This window comes from Meles meles, chromosome 10 (genome assembly GCF_922984935.1).
Source record: "Meles meles chromosome 10, mMelMel3.1 paternal haplotype, whole genome shotgun sequence".
Lineage (NCBI taxonomy): Eukaryota > Metazoa > Chordata > Mammalia > Carnivora > Mustelidae > Meles > Meles meles.
The window spans coordinates 71875359-71897976 of NC_060075.1; the positions used below are offsets into that span (position 1 = coordinate 71875359).

Consider the following 22618-nt stretch of genomic DNA (forward strand, 5'->3'; position numbering starts at 1 on the left):
TTCTCTTACTCAACAGTTCTATTTTTAACAGGTATTTTTCTAAATTTATTTCTATGAAAAGGAAAACATTAAAAATAACAGCTTAAGAAACATCAAATTTTTTTTTTCTAAATCTGTCTTTAAAAGATTTCTTAACCTCAGTGAGAAACATTAAGCTGTCTGCCACATGCCTGTCCATTTGGACGTTAATACTAAAGAAAGGCACATCACAAACTTAAGTAAAGAGGGAGAAGTCCAGTGAATAGTCTAGATTCTGTTTTCCTGTTTTTGTTTTAGTTTTAAAATACCTCATCAGACCCACTCTCCAAAAGAAGAAATATTATCTATTCTGAGAAAAGATATCACAACACCTTCAACTCAGCGTCTAGAAACCAGTCTTTCCAATACCTTCCCCTTCCATGTCCAATAAAATCCTCAGTCCTAAATTCTGCTTTTAAATCCTCTCTCAAATTTAACCCCTCTTCATTTCCTAAACTTCGTGTTCCCATCTTCTTTTCAATCACACAGTTAAGACAATTTCCCTTTCATAAGCTGAATGTTTACCTCAACACCTGAACCTAGCTCTCTGGACTCTGACTCCAGCACACTTTTCTCATATCTTGGTAAAGTTCTGAAAACGAAGCTCTGTAGTTAGTGTGTGGTTTTAGGATTCTTTCCATGGATGCTAAGATGTCAAGTCAAATCCATTTATCTTACTTCACAGAAGCATTTTATAAGCAAGAAAACATTCTGCACAAACTCCCAGAATGCTATATAAGGTAGTCGATAATATTTGTGGAATGCATTAAGTATGCAAACAAAAAAACTTCCTTATATTTAGACAAATATGACTGCAACAGAGATTCCTTTTGTTCCCTTGGCCTATATTTTTCTTTAATGAAAAAAAAATCAAAGGCATAGCTAAACCAATCACATAATACCAAACCTAGCTGAATCCTATTTGTATTTATGAGTTAGTAAAATTAGGGTCTTAAAAAGAAACAAACAAAAAAATTTTATCTTTAAAGAATAATATGAGAAGGCAGGGGCTCAGAAAAAATAAAATATTATTAGTATTCTTTTTATCAGTCCTCTTTTTATGATATATAACCATTATGAGAGAACTATGGAAAGTGTTTACTTAAAGTCAAGATACAAACATAAGGTTCTGAATACTGAATTTTTTTTAAAGATTTTATTTATTTATTTGACACAGAAACAGAGATGACAAGTAGGCAGACAGGCGGGGGGGGGGGGGGGGCGGGGGCGCTGCGGACAGCAGGCTCTCCACTGAGCAAAGAGCCCGATGCGGGGCTCAATCCCAGGACCCCTAGATCATGACCTGAGCTGAAGACAGAGGCTTAACCCATTGGGCCACCCAGGCGCCCCTGAATACTGATATTTTTAATCAGGATTCAACATACACTCTCGAATACAGTCCTAATAATTTCTGTAACTTAAACCCTGTAGCTATTGTGATTATTATATATAATAATAATAAATTTTGGTCTCAAGTCTTAAGTTTTATAACCAATTAAGTAAAAACCTTTCACATCATTCAAAAAGTACAAATCTCTTTAAATGGGTAACATATTTAGTCAGTAAATACTATATAGATTAATTTCTTATATCCTTACCTCAGCATGGAAATCCCATTAATCTGAAATACAAAAGAATCCATTTCCCAGGAATGAAATTTTAGGTCATCACTAACTCTTTACTATTTCCCACAAAAACTGTCCAAAAAACTTCAAAAATTTTTGTCTACAACAGTCCCTGTGGTTCCCCTTTCTCCGTTCTTGTCATCATGTCCTCCACTTGGCAAAGGGTTCCCAAACAGTGCTCACACTGGGATAACCTGGGGATCACTAAACTTTACTGCTGACACCTGGCTCCTCCCACACACTCTGACTTAATTAGAAATGGATAGGGCCTGGTTAATAGTGATTCTAAAATGCAGCAAAGCTTGTACACCACTGACATTGGCTCTGAACAATTTAAGTTAAGATTTTGGAACTCTCTCTCAAAATTTCCTTTTCTACAGAAAGTTCTGAAAAGACTCCTGATTTTTTTTTCTATTTTCTCTGCCAAAATTCCAAATTTCCAGTATATGGATCATTATTTGACTCACGTCTTAAAACAGGAGAGAGTGTCATCCTGTCCATAAAATGCAGAAATTGTACCAGATGATTTCTAAGGTTTCTTCCCACCCAGAACTTATATAGTTCTCAAAAAAAACAAAACAAAAAACAATCAACAGTCCTTTCTGGATTCTCAACCACACCTAATGCCCTTCAGTTTTCCTTCACCATCCTCTTTCTAGTGAGTTGCACCCATACGAAATTTGCCAATATTAGATTATTTTTAACCTAAAGAAACAGCCATTTCCCATGATTCATCCTAGTATTTCCCTTCTAATTATTCTTTATACCAGAACTTTTATAAAAAAGAGTTATTTATTTGAGAGCGAAAGAGATTTAAGAAAGAGAGAGAGAGCACACAAGCAGGGGTAGGAGCAGAGGGGGAGAAAGGGGAGAGAGTGGAAAAGAGAATATCTCCGGACAACTTTTGGTTGAGTGTGAGCCAGACTTGGGACTTGATCCCATAACCCTGAGATCACGACCTGAGCTGAAATCTAGAGTCAGACGCTTAACCAACTGAACCACCCAGGTGTCCCATACCAGAACCTTTAACATAACACAATCCAAACTAAACTATTTCTTTCTTGACAATCCCACTGAAATCTCAATTCCTTATTACAACTTAGACATTATATCAAGAAAGGGAAGAAATAGGTCCATACCTAAAGACCAAGGATGCCTTTTTTTAAATGTTCTATATACATATACTTGAGTGAGTTAGAGCTATTAGATGAAGTTAATGTTTAAAAGTTTTGCTATGCAAGTATTTACACTGACTACTTAAATAGCATAAGTTGGGTTTATTTTTTACTTCCTGCATTAGAATATCAGGGGAACCCAAACTAACACAGTGAGGCTTTTATTATTATTATTATTATTATTATTATTATTATTGAGAGGTACAACTGGCATGCAACATTATATTAGCTTTATAATGATTCAATATTTGTGTACATGATCCTCACAATAAGTCTAGTTAACATCCACCACATAGAGAATTTTTTTTCTTAGATGAGAACTTTAAGATCTATTCTCTTAGCAACTTTAAAATATGCAATAGAGGGGCACCCGGGTGGCTCAGTTGGTTATGCAGCTGCCTTCAGTTCAGGTCATGATCCCAGAGTCCCGGGATCAAGCCCTGAATCGGCTCCCTGCTCAGTGGGGAGCCTGCTTCTCCCTCTCCCTGTGCCTGCCTCTCTGCCTACTTGTGCTCAAATAAATAAATAAAACCTTTTAAATAAATAAAATATGCAATACAGTATTATTACCTATGGTCACCATGCTGTATATTACATCCCAATGACTTATTTATTCTGTAACTGGAAATTTATATCTTTTGACCCCTTCACCCATTTTGCCCCCTCCCCACTGCCTCCAGTAGCCACCAATTCATTCTCTGTATCTATGAGCTAGTTTGGTTTGTTTTGTTTTTAGATTCCACATATAAGTGAGATCATATGGTATTTGATCATACGGTGTTTCTCTGACTTATTTCACTCAGCAAAATGCCCTCAAGGTCTAGCCTACGTGTGCATGCATGCGAGCATGCGTGCGTATGCGCGCACACACACACATACACGCGCACGCACACACACACACACATACACTTTCTTTATCCATTCATCCATCTATGAATACTTTAGGTTATTTCCATGTCTTGGCTGTTGTAAATAATGCTACAATGAACATGGGATGAATATATCTTTTCAACTTACTGTTTTCATTTTCTTTGTAAGTGGAATTGCTGGGTCATATGGTAATTATATTTATAATTTTTTTCTGTTAAACTCTCTATATTATTATTATCTATTTTTAATTTTTTGAGGCGCCTTTATACTGTTTTCCATAGTGGCTGTACCAATTTATATTCCCATTAACAGCACACAAGGGCTCCTTTTTCTCCATATCCTCAGCAACTTGCTACTTTTTTGTCTTTTAGATAACAGACAATATAACAAGTATACATTAAGTTAAAAAAATATCTACCCAAGCGAAGCTATTAGGTAGCTTGCTTTTCAAACCTAGTATTTTACTGTAAGCATTCTCTCTGCAATACACTTTACTAAGTTTAAATCCCAAACTTCAGAATAATTTATAGAATTTAATACCATTTTTGAAAAAGGAGAAATGGAGAAAAGAGGAACCTACACTGACTACTCCATATCAAAGAGTCTCTGGCTTCAGAGTTCAACTCATCACCTTATTTCCTTTATAGTATCTGTCATACTTTGCAATCACCTTGGTTACTGCCTATCTTCCCCCACTTACCCACCACCAGGCTAACCCATCCCCCAATGCCCCAAGCTTAATCATCACCTGAGGCATTTACATTTGCTGACCTTGTAATCCCAAACTGGCCTCAACCAAGAGCCAGTCATCTCCAATCACACACTACAGGCCACAGGTGGGGCTGCGGTGGGGGGGACAGCAAGAAGATTAGGTAATGAGATCATTATAAATTCACTACCTACCCCTACTGGAAAACATCAAGGTGCCTGGTTTAAAGGCAACAAAAGTTCGCCCAAGGTGTAAAAACAACAGTAAATTCTTATGCAATACATTCGTGTATTTTTTAAAGAGCCTCACTCATCAATTTTACACTGGTTTTGAAACACCAAATGCAATCTAATTCAAAGCATGTTCATAACGCATGATCTGTTTTCTTGAGTCAAAGAAATAAAAAGAAATATTTGTCAATTAGGATTTATGGTTATTGCTTAGTTCCCAATTTCATCAGATGCAACAATCTTTTATAACATCACGCAAAACTGTTCAAAATGCCTCTTTAAGCTTTTTCTCGGAGTCATTTCATGCAAATGGGCTGGTGAGAGTTTTACCACATTTGGAGAATATGTCTGGGTCTGGCCCAAAATTAAAGCTAAGCTATAAATACAAAATTTGCATTAGGGGGTAAGGCTCCTCATGGGGGTGGAAGATCACTCTCCTGAGCAGCAGACACTAAGACATCATGACAGGACTTATAATTCTGACCAAGAGAAACAAGCCCTATGTATTAAGATGCCAGATGCAGGAAACAAACAGTACGTCCAAATATGATCCTCAAATTGAAAATCACAAGAGCAGACATTCAGAGGAAGACACTGTGATCTGTGATGGAGCTGCTATTCGCGGAGGTAGCTCCAAGTGGCAACACCCTAGAGTGAGAAACAGCAGGGCTTTTTTTTTTTTTGTAACAATGGTTAATAATTCTCCTGAGGGAAAGGCAGCTAGCTTTCAAATAAATCTATTAAATTTGTAAACTGAGAAATTAACATAAATCAGGGGATTAAAATCTAAGATATCTACAATTTAGTATAAATTACGCTTTAGCTACTTAAAAATCAGCTCCATAAAAAACATGATTAACGATGATTTTTGACTCATGGTGTTACAGCATAAAAAGTATATTATTTCATTTTATTTCTCCAAATCACAGCAGAAAAATCAATTAAGTTTCACATATATACATAGATGTGTGTGTGTAAAAAACTGCTTTCAGGCTAAGAAGCTGATACCATAATAAACTCTAAATTTATCAATTTTGCATTTTCTGCTTTACTATAAAGAATCATACTGCATCCCAATGAGTAATGAAAGCAAAAACAAGCCCCAAGCCTACTATACTATAAAAATTTACTTAGCTTAATCATAACTACCATCTGCCAGTGGGAAGGAAAAGCTTCTGTGAATCAATTATTATCCAAAGGCAATATTATTTCTTATGGAAGTGAAAAGTCACGCTCACACATGTAGATCAATACCTTTCCAGGGACCCGGAGACTCTCAATGGCACCAAGATCACTAAGGCTTTCTGGAGGGCTTTTCAGACCCTTAAAAAAAGTAATAATAAAATAAAAAGAATTTTAATTATGCTACAGAACTGTAAAATGACAGAACATACTTATTAAAATAGAAATCACCATTTTAAAAATAGAAAATTTCCAGCTTTAAAATATACAGAACATATATTCTAAAAACAACTGTCACTTAATACATATAGTACTACTATTAAATCAAGTAAATATGTACTTTTGGAAATTCAGAAGTATTAGATGGCAGCTTCACAACTAATGGTTGAAGTCTAACTTAACCATGGTTTAAAAACAACCAAAAGAAAAGAATATTGGATGACAGAAAGCAATATGGAAGCACTTATATCTTAATCATTATCAAATTAACCTGATAACAACGACCAAGTATCTCTAATCTCAATATTCTCTAATATAATACACCAACCAGCTGAGCTAATCAAAGACTTTTAAATAATGCTAAGTGCTTAATTAATACATAAATACCCTTGATTCTACCAGATAATTTCTCACCAATATACCCAATTTAACTGCATGACTGGAACTTAAATCTCACATCTTACTGCTTTCTACTGTTCTTTAGCTCCTGGTACCCAATAATTTCTACATTCAAATCAACTGAGGAATTCTGAAACTCTCATTTGAACCAAGGAAAGTTATCAAGACAGAAAGAAGTTAGCAATCTCATTTTCTTTGAAAGCCTCTTTTTAAATATGGGCTATTCAAAGCATATACCTAAAGTCCCTGTAATATTAGTCTGTAAACAAAATTAGCTGGTACATAAATTTGAAGAGGCTTTTTGTCCTTTAGATGCCCTATATTCGCCCTTTGATGTCCTCAGTAACCAAAATATAGGGCATATTTAGGTTAACTATTTGAGACATATAGCAGAACTTGCTTATTTTTAAATTATAGAGCTATGTATTTTATCTTTCCTATTACAAGATATGACCAGTCATAACTACAATTTTTTAAGACAAGATGCTTTGCCTCACCCCCAAGTACTCTATTACTCCCAGGACACTCCGCCCAAGTTTCTCTCACTTTCATTCTCTCTCATACTCTCTCTCTCTATCCCTCTTTCTCTCCCTCTTACACAAACACATACACACATATACACACATATACATACATACAAACACAGATGCAAAACTTCACAATTTGATTCAAAATCATGACCACCCCAAAATATATTTTTTTAAAATATAACTGCCATGCCCTTTTTTTTTCCCACTTTTTTAAAATTTCTTTTCAGCGTAACAGTATTCATTGTTTTTGCACCACACCCAGTGCTCCATGCAATACGTGCCCTCCCTATTACCCACCATCTGGTTCCCCAACCTCCCACCCCCCGCACCTTCAAAACCCTCAGGTTGTTTTCAGAGTCCATAGTCTCTGGTTCATCTCCCCTTCCAATTTCCCTCAACTCCCTTCTCCTCTCCATCTCCCTATGTCCTCCATGTCATTTGTTATGCTCCACAAATAAGTGAAACCATATGATACTTGACTCTCTCTGCTTGACTTATTTCACTCAGCATAATCTCTTCCAGCTGCCATGCCCTTTTAAAAAAAAAGGCTTATTTGAGAGAGAGGGGAGCCTGCACAGGGGGAAGAGCAAGGATAGAGAGAGAGAGAGAGAGAGAAAACAAGTTCCAAGCAGATTCCACAGAGTGCAGACCCCAACACAAGGCTCAGACTCACGACTCTGAGATTATGACCTGAGCCAAAACCAAGGATGCTTAACCTACTGTGCCACCCAGGTGCCCCTGCCATGCCTTTTGAACAAACATTTTTAATTTTATTTTATTTTTTTAAAGATTTTATTTATTTATTTGACAGACAGCGAACACAAGTAAGCAGAGAAGCAGGCAGAGATAGGAGGAAGCAGGATCCCTGCTGAGCAGAGAGCCTGATACGGGGCTCAATCCCAGGATCCTGGGATCATGACCTGAGCCGAAGGCAGAGGCTTTGACCCACTGAGCCACCCAGGCGCCCCTTGAACAAACATTTTTAAAACTACAGATGTGTTTAACCAATCTAACAGAAATTCTTGGGGGATTATACCACAGGTAATTTTCTTTCTCCCCAGAGCTACTCGGTAAAGAAACCAATGCCTGAAATATAAAGAAGTAATGTATATCAATACATAGGAAAAGGCCTTACTCCAAATGAGTCACCCCATACAATAATAATTTGCTACTAATATATGGCAATTTTCCACCAAATGTATAAAATAGAAGTAGTAAACTGGAAACCATATTACATGTTAGGAAGTAGGGGAGCTCAGTGATTCAGGAAATGGGCTCAATAATGCAGAGGCCAATAATAAGTAATAACGGAGATGATGTATGTGAGAGGCCAAAATCAGTGTCTAGGATATGACAAGCCTTCTTTAAGGGCTAACCATTATTCTGAATATTATTACTGTGATCACAGAGTAATGTTTCTCTTTTGTCAAAACAGAAATAAAGAATTACATAAATGTTCAGAGCATATCTGACATGTGTATTTTAGGATTATAGATCTTGAGCCCTTTGATTAGCAACTTTATAAATTTCTACTGACAAAAATGAAGTCACAGTTTTTATCCTCACTTCCCTAAAGCAGTTAAGTCAGGGTTATAACTGTGGTATTCTGTTTTTATGAAACTGAAACTTCCGCTGTAATCCTTAAACATTATTGATTTTCTTTGGTATTTGGTATCTGTTTTAATAAATTTCTCCAGTTTAAATTTATACAAAATTCAGCACACATAATACCTGCCTCTGCACTTTATTTCTTTGCTTGAAGCAGAGTCACACTTCAGACTACTTCTGTTATGTCTACATGAATCTTCTGTGTCCATTTAGGAGACCAGCAACTAACGTCCCAAAGATCAAAAGGAGCATGTGAGGTGATTTCTGCCTCCTTCTCTTTTTCATCAAATTCAACATAGTGGTTATTCTCAGTCCTCAACTTCTCTTGAACCCTAATCAGGCTTTCCTCCCCCATTACTTCATGAAAAGTGCCGCTGTCAGGTACCAGATGACCTCCATGCTGCTCAGTCCAAAGGCTCATTCTCACCTTCTGCCACCTGTCTGCAGCACATAACACAGCTGATCACTCCCTTCTCTTTTAAATTCTTTACTTGGCTTCCGGGACCCAGTCTACTTGGTAGTTCTCTTTATCCACTATGTATCCAACAAATATTTACTGAACATCTGATATGGGACAGGTGATCTCTGAGATGCTGCAGTCCTCCCTTACTGGCTGCTCCTTCTCAATCAGCCTTGCTGGATCCACCTCTTCCCCTAACCTTTTAACATCGGTATCTCAAGAGTTGCAAGTGTGAACTCCTTTTTATATCCACACTCATTCCATTGGCGATCTTAGCCAGCTCAATGTGTTTGTAAGTACCAAATTTGTATCTATATCCTGTGTTTCTCCTCAGAAATTGAGACTCTTAGCCAACTGCTTATTTTATCTAGCCACTTAAATGTCTAAAAGAGGCCTTCATATGAGCAAGTCTAAAAACTTTCTGCCTTCCTCTGTTCCTTCCTCAGCCTTACCCACTTCGTTAAATGGCAATTCCAATTGTTGGGGCCAAACAATCTGGAATCAACCCTGATGCTTCTCCTTCTCTCATAGTCCAATTTCTATCCGTCAAGAAAAACTGTCGACTCTGTATCTACAGTATACCCATGATCCAACCTCTTGTCAACCCTCCCACAACTAACACTCTGGTTAAGGCCCACACATGCTCTCATTCAGATTATGGCAACAGCATCCTTATTGTTCTACCTGGTTTTGCTCTTTTTCCCTCTTCAAATTGTCCTTTTAAAAGAGGCCAGAAAGATCTTTCAGAAGTCCATATATGTAAAATGAGATCAATCCCCTGCTTGCTATTTCAATAAAAATAGAAGCCTGGCTTTGCTATTAGTGAGAAGAAAAGTAGTAGATGAGGTCAAAATGAGGTCCTGTGTGATCTGGCTTCCTGCTCTCAGCCCTCTGACCTCATCCAGACCTCATCTCCTACTGTTTTCTCTTCACTTACTTTACTCCCCCTACACTGGCGTCAGACTGTTCCTCAGCCATGCTTCTGCCTCAAGGCCTCTGCATTTGCTCTTCCTTCTACCCAGAATGTTGCTCTCCAAATATCCACATGGTTTGCTTCCTTACTTTCTTCAGGTTTTTACCTGAATGTCACCTTCTCAGTGAGGCCTTCCATGGCCACACTATTTAAGATTATAAACGATCCCAACTTGCCAACAACTCCCAGGCCTCCCTAACTCCTCTCTTCCTAAGCATTAATCCCTATGTTTGCCTGAGCACTTGTCTATTTTGTTCACTGCTGCACCCCCAAACTTAGAATAGTGCCTGGCACATGGTGCTCTGTAAACATTTGTTGAATGAACTGAAAGAACAGAGGCCAGCATAACAGAGAAGGCTGAACAAGAGAACTGATCTAAATAAAGAGTGCTAACAAAGCCCATCCTCACACTCTTTTCCAAACCAAGATCCTTGCAGAGCTGAAATGCCAAAACACCTCAGTTGCAGACTTTTCATATTGCTCTACCATAATGATATCATCAGCAAATTCTTCAGCCTCACAAAAAGGAAAAATCTTTGTGTATATTTATTTGTAATACTACTATACTTAACCCAATAATACAGTACTAAATAAAAATCTCCAGTGTTACTCTAGACAGTACTCTACTTTCATACCTCAAAGATTAATGAAATGTGTATTAGTAATGATTAAACACGTGGAAGTCAAGCCATAAACAAACATAATGAGGATGACTTTTAAAATCTGTGTAGGGGCGCTGAGGTAGCTCAGTCGGTTAAGTGTCCAACTCCTGGTTTTGGCTCAGGTCATGATCTTGGGATAATGAGATCATGCCCCAAGTCGGGCTCTGAACTCAACATGGAATCAACATGGAGACTCTCTCCCTCTTCCTCTGCGCTGCACCTGTCCACTCAAGCTCTCATTTGAGTTAAATATAACCTTTAAAAAATCTATGTAAAACTCCTAGTTTTACCTCACTTTTTACACAGTATGGTTCCAGCTTTCTGTATGTGTTCTTGGGTTTTTTTCTATACCAATAAGCACTGATTCGACCTTCTCAAGTCCAATAAGCAACTGCCTGAGGCTGAAGAGTCACCATTTTCACAATTCCACTACCTTCAGGAGGCCTCTGTGATCAAGCACTTCCTTGATAAGACCCAGGTGTGTTAACTCCTTTATCTTTGATCTTCATCGTATCATATGAACATCAGCACCAGGCTGACCCCATGAGATACATGTTAGTATACCTATATTAAAGATGTGGAAACATGGGGCGCCTGGGTGCCTCCGTGGGTTAAGCCTCTGCCTTCGGCTCAGGTCATGATCTCAGGGTCTTGGGATCAAGCCCCGCATCGGGCTCTCTGCTCAGGAGGGAGCATGCTTCCCTATCTCTCCCTCTCTGCATACCTCTCTGTCTGCCTGTGATCTCTGTCTCTCAAATAAATAAATGAAATCTTTAAAAAAAAAAAAAAAGATGTGGAATCAAATTCTCTAAAAAGTTTGGTGACTTCCTCAAGGTCACATAGCTACGGCAGGATGGAGCAGGACCTAAACATGCTCAAGTAACAAATGGTATAAACCCTAACACCAGTCTCAACAAACATGAAAGATTTTCACATACTTAAATCTTTTATTATTCACAGAACTTTCAAATTTTAGTTTCATGACATTAACAATATGATTTAAAGGGAGTAAAATAATCATGTAGGACTCATGTGTTCTTCACAAGATATCTACCATCTGTAACCTATTCAGATTATCTCTCAAATAAGAGTTTAATTTGGAATTTGTAATCTCCTTCTAGTCAACAAGAAGAAAACTCAAAATGAAACTTTCACTAAAAGATTATCCTTCATATTGTCCAAAGTTCTCAAAATTTTCTGATTAAAAATTCTAAATTATACTTCTTTCATATAAAGATAATAAAGAATGGCCAATTCTGGTGAAATATTAGAGTTGAATAAATAAAGGTATCTAAAACCAAGTCATAACTAGTAAGTGTGTTAAAGGAAATTCTGCCTCTTCTTCCTTGAAGGAAGCTGAGACATTATTAGGAAGTCCCTAACATTTATGAGATGAAATTTAAAAAAAAAACAGCCAAAGTTTTTATTAATGAATAATCATTGCAGTAAAAATAAAAGGAGACTATTTTGCCATAACGATGATTTTTTTAAAAGTATCATTTCACATGCATTAACTTATTGGCAACTCATATTAGAACTGTAAGATAAGATTAACAAAAATAATTATTATTCTCATTTTCACATCTGGAAATTTAAGCTACAAGGTTTGTGATCTTGCCCAAAGTCATGGAGCTACGCACTCTGTCTTCAACTCATCTGTTTTTTTCAACTCATCTGTTTTTTTCACTCTTTCCAGTCATCTCTATTGCACAGACCTCACCTCCCTACTCAAGCCACCTGCTCACAGACGACACACATTCTAGATAAAGGGAGCCCTGCAGGTTAGCGGGGGCTGTCACTGGAACGATGGCAAGAAGGAGGGAAGACAAAGATAGCCCTTATTGAAACTTGCTCATTCACCTTATCTAAAGGAATGTTTCTGGGACGCCGCTACCTGCCTGAGCATGGCTCAGATCACCGTGGCTCAGGTGAGTTTTCTAGGGTGTGCCCTGGCTTCCCAGTGCCCCTGATACCTGCCACCAGCCGGACCTAAGTTCTCCGCCCGCCCCAGCCCAGAGATAGAATATCTAGGCTCCTCTACCAGCAGAGACGAAGGAGGCCTTTGCTTCAGCCTCCGCGACTTACCTGTCGGGTCATAAGAGATTTTATTTTTTGCATGTCGAAATCGTTACAGTGGTATCCTGCCTCAAAAAACTAACATATCACGCCGAACCACCATACAGCTGGCCCGGACACAGAGAAGCCATAGTGAGTAGTCACGTGGAGCTGCTGACTCGGGTCATCCTTTCCTGCGCTGAGTATGCTGGGAACTGTAGTCTCCCGGCAGCCGCGGACACTGGCAATGAAGAGACGAGGACAATTCAGGTACTACATTTCCCAGGAAGCAAAATAGCGGACGCTTCAGTTAAGCCTGCGAATCTTGTTGTTCTGGGTGACCACGGTGACCGCCCGTCTTTACAGAGGTACTTGCTCTTGGTCACCCAGCTTCGGTAAGGCGAAAACCTAACTCATAGGTGACCGGGCATTGAGCGACTGGACGAAGCACTGAGAAGACAGTTTAGAAACCGGACTGACGAGATTTCCCCCTCAGAGTGTAGTGGAGGAAACCCAACCTGGGCGGGGTGGGAGAATGTTAGACTGACGTGACAGGAACTCAAGGAAAGGCACTCTCCCAGAAGTGACCTGGGAACCTGGGGCTCTCCAGCTGGCTCTGGGCTTTGAGGAAAAGTGCGGTCCAATAGGCGTGTGTCCAGGGCTAGGGCTGTTCTTCCTCAGTCTTGACATCCACTGCAAAAAACTGTAAAACCCAAGTTTTTAACCCGCACCTAATCTAAGGCAAGTTGAGATAGAAAATATAACAGTAAGTATACATGACACTTTAAGTTCTGATTTCAACGTTTAGCAGTTTAGTTAAATTGAGGAAAGTAATAGGAGAGGTGTTCCGGGTTTGATTTAAGGAAGAACTTTCCAGAGGCGTCTGGCTGGCTCAGTCAAGCATGCGACTCTTGATCTCAAGTGTTGTGCGTTCGAGTTTCCTTTCGTTGTAAATATTACTTAAAAAATAAAATCTCCAAAAAGGAAGAGAGAAAGAGAAAGAAACAACTTTCCAATTATGAGACTGCTGGGGGACAAAAAGCAATCCAGAATTAACAGGTAGCATTCATCGAGAGCTTACTACATGTGGAGAACTCTGCTAATCGCTTTACATATATTATCTTGTCTAGTTAGCCACACAAGCATCCTATAGGGTTGTACAATTATCCCCAATTAATTTTTTTTCTTTTATTTTTTCAATTATCCCCACTTTAAAGATGAGGAAACGAAGTTATGGAGAAAGCAAGTAACATGTCTATGATTACTGCAACATGCAAACAAAAACTAAGGGAGTGATTATGCAGGTGTTGTTTTTAAGTAAGGGTCTCATGTATGATGTTAAAGAGTGAGTCGTGAAGTATGGTACCAATATTTTTTTTAAATTTACATTTAATTAATGTTTGTTAGAAAACCCATGGTTTCAAAAATTTGTCTTAGAACAATTGAAAAAGTGTCAAGTGTGCTAAACTAATGAAAAATATTAGGTAAACCATAGTATGGGTCATAGTAAGATCTGGCAAAAATAATAAAAGTGGTTTGCAAATGATTGAAGTTTGGGGGATATTATATAGAGGCTATTTCCAGTTCTGAAATTCTATCATTCGAACTATAGTCTTGTCTTTTGCCTTTGTCTCATTTTTACAAATGAGGTTGTAATATTTGGCCTAAGATTTCACAAGAATAAATGAGATGATGTATCTCTTCTATCACTGTGCTTAATAAGCGCTTTTGAAATTATATGTTTACATATATGCTTCTCTGTTATTTCTAACCCCATAAAAAATTCCAGGCATTTTTGGGCAATCCTAGTTTAGTTCTAGTCTTTATAGCCAGGCAATTCTTATTATGTGAAAATATTTAAAAGTCTTTGAAGGCGTGCCTGGGTGGCTCAGTCAGTTAAGCATGGGAGTCTTGGTTTCAGCTGAGGTTATGATCTCAGGGTCATAGAGTCAAGCCCCATGTCAGGCTCTGTGATCAGTGCAGAGTGTGCTTGAGATTCTTTCTCCTTCCCCCATCCTCCACCTCTGCTCCTCCCTCTGCTCACTTTCTCTCTCTCTCTCTAAAATAAAATAAAAAAAAATTAAAATAAAATAAAATCTTTAAAAAAAAAAGTCTCTGGGGTGCCTGGGTGGCTCAGTCAGTAAGCCTCTGCCTTCAGCTAGGGTCATGATCCTAGGATCCTGGGATCAAGCCCTGCATCAGGCTCCCTGCTCCGGGAGCCTGCTTCTTCCTCTCCCTCTGCCTACTGTTCCCCCTGCTGTGCGTGCTCCCTGGCTCTCTCTCTCTGTTTATAAATAAATAAAATCTTTAAAAAAAAAATCCCTGAAAGCATCAAAAGAAACAGAAACTGCTGACTATATTAGCATATAAAATGCATATATATATATTTTATATGCTATATATTTATTTTATATGCTATATATATATATATATATATATAGCATATAAAATAAAACCCAATTCAGGTTTTAATTATTAGGCACTAGGCAATGCTGTATTATGCACTTTGCATTAGTAACAGAGTTTTGGTCCTCAAAGAGTTTTTACAGTTTAGTTGAAAAGCATATATATATTAGAGCTGATCCAAGACCAGTAGTTCCCAAACCTGACCATTCAAATGCACCTGAGGAGTATGCCATTGTTACTGTTTTCTTTTAAGTTCTTTGTTTAAGATCTTCAGTGATTCTTACAGGCAGCAAGCTCTAACATTTCAAATCCATTCTTTAGAAATGAGAAAATTGATTCATCTCAGATTTCAAGGTCACACATTTTAAGTTAGAGCTTAAATCAGGGGCGCCTAGGTGGTTCAGTGGTTTAAGCTGCTGCCTTCGGCTCAGGTCATGATCTCAGGGTCCTGGGATCGAGTCCTGCATCGGGCTCTCTGCTCAGCGGCGAGCCTGCTTCCCTCTCTCTCTCTCTCTCTGCCTGTCTCTCTGTCTACTTGTGATCTCTCTCTCTGTCAAATAAATAAATAAATGGTTCATAGAGCTTGAATCAGAACTAGAATCCAGATCCAAATTCAGAATTTCCCCCCTCATAATATAATCAATACACAAAGTTACAAGACACAAAAGAAAAAGCTTTTTTATTCCATGTATATTTTATCTTTTTCTATTAGCCTAATGGGGAAAATTGATATGTTCTGTATCTATTTGACCCTGAAAAGTCAAGAAGGCATTAAAACTTTGTTTTACTCTAATACTGAGTTTTAGTTTATTTTGTATAAACTAAAAATAAATGAACAATCCAGTGTTCTAAAAGTTCAAAGACTGTACCTATAATATTGTCTAAATAAACTATATTATCTAATTCAACATACACTAACATTATAGAAAATAATGGAGCCATACATGATGCATTTTTATCTGCCTGAACTAAACTAAACAAAACAAACCTAAAACCCTGAAGAATACTTTTCAAAAAGTGAAGCATGGTATTTCGTTTCCATCTTTCAAAAATGTACATAAGGCTTATTTAGGACTTTTACATTTGTCTGAAGGCTGCTGTGATAGACCAGAGCAACTAGCAGAAAGATTGGACGGCCTGCCAACAAGTCTTGAGGAAAGCTTGCTGGATGATAGTCCCTTGGTAAAGGACTGCCAGCCCCACTTTTGCAGATTGAAGTGTCAGAGCTAAGAGTTTAAGTTGTTCTTTTTTTTTTTTTTAAAGATTTATTTATTTGACAGAGAGAGATCACGTGTAAGCAGAGAGGCAGGCAGAGAGAGAGGAGGAAGCAGGCTCCCCGCTGAGCAGAGAGCCCAATGTAGGGCTCGATCCCAGGACCCTGAGATCATGACCTGAGCTGAAGGCAGAGGCTTAACCCACTGAGCCACCCAGGTGCCCCGAGTTTGAGTTGTTCTGATTCAAGGCAACAGTTTTAGCAATAAAATAGGATAAGAGCATATTGCTGATGGCCCAAACTAGAGGAGCCTCTGGAAACTTAAATAAAAGCTGGTTTGATTAGGAAGATAGATTTTAAATCCTCCTATACATAAATAACAAAGCAGCACAAAGTTGTGGCCTCTCCAGGATGAGGTAACTACATTTTCTGAGCAAGCAGTAGCAGAAACCAAAACATAGGCTGAAGATAAAGCAGTGACCTGGAGAGGAGCCCAGGAAGGAAGACTGCCACATAGTCATTTAGCAGCCACATCAGTAGATCCAGGCATCTCAGAGGCAGCACTGTGGGCCTAAGTATTGAACACCAGCACAGGCATAGGCATGACCTCCACTAGTGGCCTGCTCTTCCAAGTAACCTGTAAATTGTAACCTTTCCCAGGATCTATCTAATTACAACATAAGACAGTGCCTCTCTCTCCAGTTCTAGGTCCTCACTATTCTACATTGACCTTGGTATTGGCATTTTGCCACCTTTCCAGTTCTTCTTACCATTCCAAAATATTCATATGCTACTAATAAATAATGAATACAGGTAATTAAAATGCATGTAGTGCCCTGCTTACCTTATGAAACAAGACCAATCTTACAATTTAAACAAACTAGATAATAGTGTGACTTGAAAAGTGACAAAAAAGCCTGTCCCTCTCCCCACAAAAGACCTTTCCCCTCCACACACAGTGGCTCCTTTCATTGCTTGAAATTTAATCACCAGGGATATGGATTGCTTAAATTAATCAGTCTTTTCACTCTAAATATAAATATAACTAAGATCAACAAACAGGCTCCAAAAGAGTATAGTAGAGCAGAACCCTTCTGTAGATTACAAGTCAGATGTGAGATATTGATGGTGGGAAATTTCTCATATAATAATAAAACACTTTAAGCCATCTTTAGCAATCATGTAAAAACTGACAACAGTTGAAGTTCTATTTTAGCATTACCTTGTATGTCTTCCTGTGTAAACATCCTGAATTCAGAAATTACACCAGCAGGTAAGATTTTATGCCTACCACCTGCCGCTAGACGGCGCTTTGTTGTGGCTATGCCACGTAGCACTTTTCCAAGGTTATGATTCATTTTGGCATTTATTTACATAGTGTCAATTCTCACCTATGTTAAAAAAAGAAAGTTCATTTTAAGCATAACATGAATTTGCCGAGGACCTAAAAACTTCATCATGAGCCAGCACTAGGTTTGAAAAACCCTGGAAAGAGTTTATTTTAAAAAGGCAATCAGAAATTAATATTCATTTAAAAGATGTGAGTGGGGCGCCTGGGTGGCTCAGTAGGTTAAGCCTCTGCCTTCGGCTCAGGTCATGATCTCAGGGTCCTGGGATCGAGTTCCGCATGGGGCTCTCTGCTCGGCAGGGAGTCTGTTCTTCCTCTCGCCCTCTCTGCCTGCCTCTCTGCCTACGTGTGATCTCTCTCTCTCAAATAAATAAATAAAGTTTTAAAAAAATAAAAATAAAAGATGTGAGTGGAATCTATGTGGTATCTGTAGAATGTCTATATTTCTTAATACATTAATACTGGTTTTGTGCAAACCAGTGTTAAAATTTATATGCATTTCTTAACATCAACTGAATATCAGAAGACAGTGGCGGAGGAGCATTTGGGTTTTATTTCTGGGGAACAACTTAACAAAAACACTAGTTAAACATTAGTGAAGTGCTAAGGATCCATAATTAATTAGAGCAGTTTCTTTATTTGAGTTGCCCAGAGCAAAAATAAACATCCAACAGAATTAATTGAGGTTAATGAGGTAAGTGCTGCAATAGATGTATGTCCAAGATTTAGAGATAGCACAGAGAAAGTGGTGGGATAGTAATCACCTGGAAGTTCCTGCTGTTTTTCTGACTCATGGAGAGATTATAAAGTGGCCTCTGAAGAGGCCTAAGGTTTTCCAAAAGTCACTCACTCTCTTTGGACTTCTGGAAGAGTTGGGAGCCTTGCTGCAAAAAAATGTTTCCCAAACTTAGATTCTAAAATAACTACCATCCCTTTTATTTTTTTAACTTTGCATTGAGGAGTAGTCTTTTTTCCTATTATCCTTGAAATCCTTCAGTGAGCCTTTACTGTTAAAAAGGAAAAAAAAAAGATTTAGACAAAGAATTTTGCTGGATGTGATGCAGATTTTATTAAATAGCTTATGTTATATGCTTCGTGTTAGTATGTTTGTTGCATACTTTCTGTAGTGGCAGCCTTAGACTAGAGCCTTCTTGCAATAAGTGAAATTAAACGGGAGTTAACTTATAACTTAGTAAATTAAGTGGAAGTACTAAGACTGCCTGCTCCCATGGCGGTGAAGAAATCAGGTTGAAAAGCTGTAGCCCAGGCACCACAGTAGAGACAAGAGCCTCTCTGGGCCATTGGTTTACTTCCTCTGTGCTTCAGCTGTGAAAATGGGGCTTCAGATATTATCTGTTTTCATTATAATTATGCATGGTCCATGATTCACTGTCACTAGGAAACACACCTGTGGTTTGCTTTTAAAAATAACAAGGATCCATAGATTGAATAAAACCATGCCAGGTGTTTATAATAGAAAATAATACAAAAATACATTTTTAAAGATACTCAGGCACTCTGTTTTGATTCTTTGGTATAACTTTTACATGTTACTTAGTGACTTCACGATGATTTGTAACTTTAGCAGATATATGAAATAGTTCAATTTTCATAGAAAAAGAATTTTAATTTCAAAATAATGGCATAATTTTGCATGATAGGGAACCAACTTACCTTTTTTTCCAGGAAATTTCACAATACGCTGTCATTATGAGAGCATACTGTTTTTCAATAATGTCACCTAAACGGATGTTTTCCTTCATGTGATTATTAATAACCAAGAATGATTCATGAGATATACTGACAATTACTGATAGTCTGATAATCGCAAAGAAGCTGTTCTAAAGTCATAAGCCTGTATTCTTGCAGAGTGTATAACAGGTGTTCCCTGTGTCCTTTGTATACACATTCATTCTGTATTCAAATCACAGAAGCAAGAGACAGGATAGGGTCTGATACCTCACTGCTAATTTCCCTAGCAAATAAACCAGCAGCTGCTGGTCCATGAACCAAGTTGCCACCGGGAACAGGGCACTGTATGCATGGGACAGGATGCTTTCATGGAGTCCTTCAGCTACACGGTTGGGGGCTTTCAGTGCAAAATATACCTCCTTCTCTTAGGTAAGGCACTGCATGAATTACGTTTCAGCTGTTTTTTGTTTTTGTTTTTTTTTTAATTGTGGGCATAAAGTAAATATTTGATTTAAGCAGAAGATTCACTCAGATAATTGAAGAACAGCTCAGAATTTTTAAACAATAACACACTTTGTTCCAGCAAAGAAGCAGGAATATTTAGGAGAAATGAGGCTCAATAAACAGATGATTGTGGTTTTCTTAGAATAGCAATTATTGTCAACAGCACTCATAAAGAAAGAAGACTTTCTAAAAACCTAATGAATTTCTTCTCTTTACAGAGTTTATGTGTAAATTAACAGCCTTTAATGCATTTTATTTTGGCAAATATTCACATAGGCCATGAATTTGTGTCCATTTCTAGTGAAACTTTTTAACAATTTATGAAAATGGTTGTAATTAAAGATATTGTGGTAAACTGTCAATTCTGCTTCATTTTAAATTAACTATCATGAAATGTGGGAAAAGGTGAGATTCCAAAATTACAAAAAATATTGTATATACAATAGGGAGAAATGTGTTAAAAAGTATTATTTCTCCAAAATAACTTTAGCCTTTCTCTTTGCCCTGTGGTTAGTCCTATTACATTTTTTCCTTGACTTTAGTCTTTTCTCCTCCTTCTCCTCTTCATTCTTAGAGTTTAAGAGTCTTTCTCCAACATTTCCACTATTTTTATGTCATCTTTTTTTTTTCACCAGATATTCTCTTTTTCATTCTTCTTATTTATCAGTTTTAAAAGTCAAGTTTGTTTCTTATCTATAGTAAACAGGGACCCAAAAAAGACTTTATTCTTTAAATTTTGAGAACAGATTAGCTAAATAAGCAGTTTAAGTCTTAGTCTTTTGCAGTAGTTTAGAGCCTTGCTTTCACTGGTATCTTGTTATAATTTTCATTGTAAATGTGAATATTACTCAAACATATATGTAATGTTTATATATCCAATGTATTTGAAATGTTGATTTGTAATTTTATCTAAAAAGTGTTTGAGTTTCCTGTAGTTGGTGATTGTTCCAGTATTTGTGTTGTCAAATTCAAGCCTACATAGATTTTTAGTTTTTGAAATTTTTAGAAAAAAATCCAACAATTACCATGACTGACTTTTTATAGAAATAGCATATTCCTGAGTAGTTAAAATGGTTATCCCTTCAGTCTTTCTTACACAAATTCACTTTTCTCCATTGATGGTATGCTGTAAAGACCATATGTAATGGGGAAATCTTTCTGTTTTTAGAATATTGGATATCTGATTTTCTTATTGAAAAAAAAAATCTTAAAAATTTAGAAGTCCAAAATGTAGTTTGTAAAGTCTATTCAAAGTACAACTTCATTATTTCCATTTTCTCTAAAGATGCAGGAGTTTATTTTCAGTCAACAATAGTCGTGTTATGCTTGCTAATATCATACATGATAAAGGGGAAGTAAATGCCAACTATTTTGAGGTACAGCTAGAGGTCACTTTGTGAAGTCTGATGTTTATATTCAATACAGTGAAACTAGTCTAGGGAGTCTTTTGTTTCTGGAATTTGGATAAACTACAACATGACTTCCAAGTATTTCTAAACACTGGACATTCCTTTATAGTGCTATTGTTATACAGTTTAAGGGAGTCTCTAAAAGGGAGATTATTGCTACAAAGTTGTATGTTAGATTATTAATATTTCTCCATGTTAATATAATGCCTTACATGCAGAAAGTCTAAACGTTTTTCTTTTTTATATTTAAAAAGAATCTAATAATAAAATTGAATTTTTACTTAAGTCCAGTTATTTGGAATATCTAAAGGAAATTGAATTTCATCAATTTTTAAAATTAATTTTCTTAAGGTTTATTTGTTCCTACAGAGGTTGAGTTCCTAAAATCAATAGTTTTGGTTCTTTAGGTTTTCTCATACAACTAGAAAAGAGAGCTTGAAAAATTCTCAAAATGAAGCTAATTTTTTTAAAGTTAATATACTACTGTATGACAGCATGGATTCATCACATCTGTAGTGTAAAATACAGCAGTGGCAGACGAGTGTTCTTAAGATGTAGAAGAGATATCTAATCATCTGTTTATTCACCACAGTTCACTACAAGTAAGGATTACATCATATCAATAGGTTCTTTCCTACAAAATGAAAAAATTTTAGTAGCTGAGATAAGACACAGTATAAAGAAAATTACATCCTTTGTTGATACTCTTATAACTTGCAATCTATAATTTAGCTGATAAAATGGTATAGGAAATCTAAGGAAAAAGCTATTGTAATAGCTGTGCTATCTCTCACTGTCATACGTATATTTGAAAAAGCATATATATTTGAAAAAAATTAAATGATACAATTTCATATGATTTGTTGTTATAAACATTGAGTACATTCAGAGGTATTGATAGCAGTATATTATTTAAGGCATTATTACATGATACAGTTTCTAAAATAAACCAAAGAACTAGTTCACCCCACTTAAACAATTATTTTAAGTGCCATATAAAATGCTATTTTCTTCTTTTTTTTTTAATATTAACATCTAATGTATTATTTGCCCCAGGGGTCCAGGTCTGTGAATCATCAGGATTACACACTTCACAGCACTCACCATAGCACATACCCTCCCCAATGTCCATCACCCAGCCACCCTCTCCCTACCCACCCTGCCCCCCAGCAACCTTCAGTTTGTTTCATGAGATTAAGAGTCTCTTACAGTTTGTCTCCCTCCCCAGTGTCATCTGGTTTCATTTTTTCTCTCCCTACCCCCCACAACCCACTGCCCTGCCTCTCAAATTCCTCATATCAGGGAGATCCTATGATAATTGTCTTTCTCTG

At 37.2% G+C, this 22618-nt stretch overlaps 2 protein-coding genes across 7 annotated transcripts in view; one reads left to right on the forward strand and one right to left on the reverse strand.

Annotated features, from left to right (window-relative positions):
* Window positions 1-12870, reverse strand: part of VPS50 (VPS50 subunit of EARP/GARPII complex) — a 130851-nt gene extending 117981 nt beyond the window's left edge. The window contains exons 1-2 of the mRNA XM_046020863.1: window positions 12746-12870; window positions 5882-5950 (exon numbers count right to left, since the gene is read on the reverse strand). Of these exons, the coding sequence (XP_045876819.1) occupies window positions 5882-5950; window positions 12746-12778 (102 nt within the window). The 5' untranslated portion in view covers window positions 12779-12870. The remainder of the gene's footprint in view (window positions 1-5881; window positions 5951-12745) is intronic.
* Window positions 12871-19626: 6756 nt separating this feature from the next.
* Window positions 19627-22618, forward strand: part of HEPACAM2 (HEPACAM family member 2) — a 52276-nt gene continuing 49284 nt past the window's right edge. For all 6 annotated transcript variants that reach the window (XM_046020227.1, XM_046020228.1, XM_046020229.1 and 3 more), the window contains exon 1: window positions 19627-19803. In XM_046020227.1, the coding sequence (XP_045876183.1) occupies window positions 19725-19803 (79 nt within the window). In that variant the 5' untranslated portion in view covers window positions 19627-19724. The remainder of the gene's footprint in view (window positions 19804-22618) is intronic.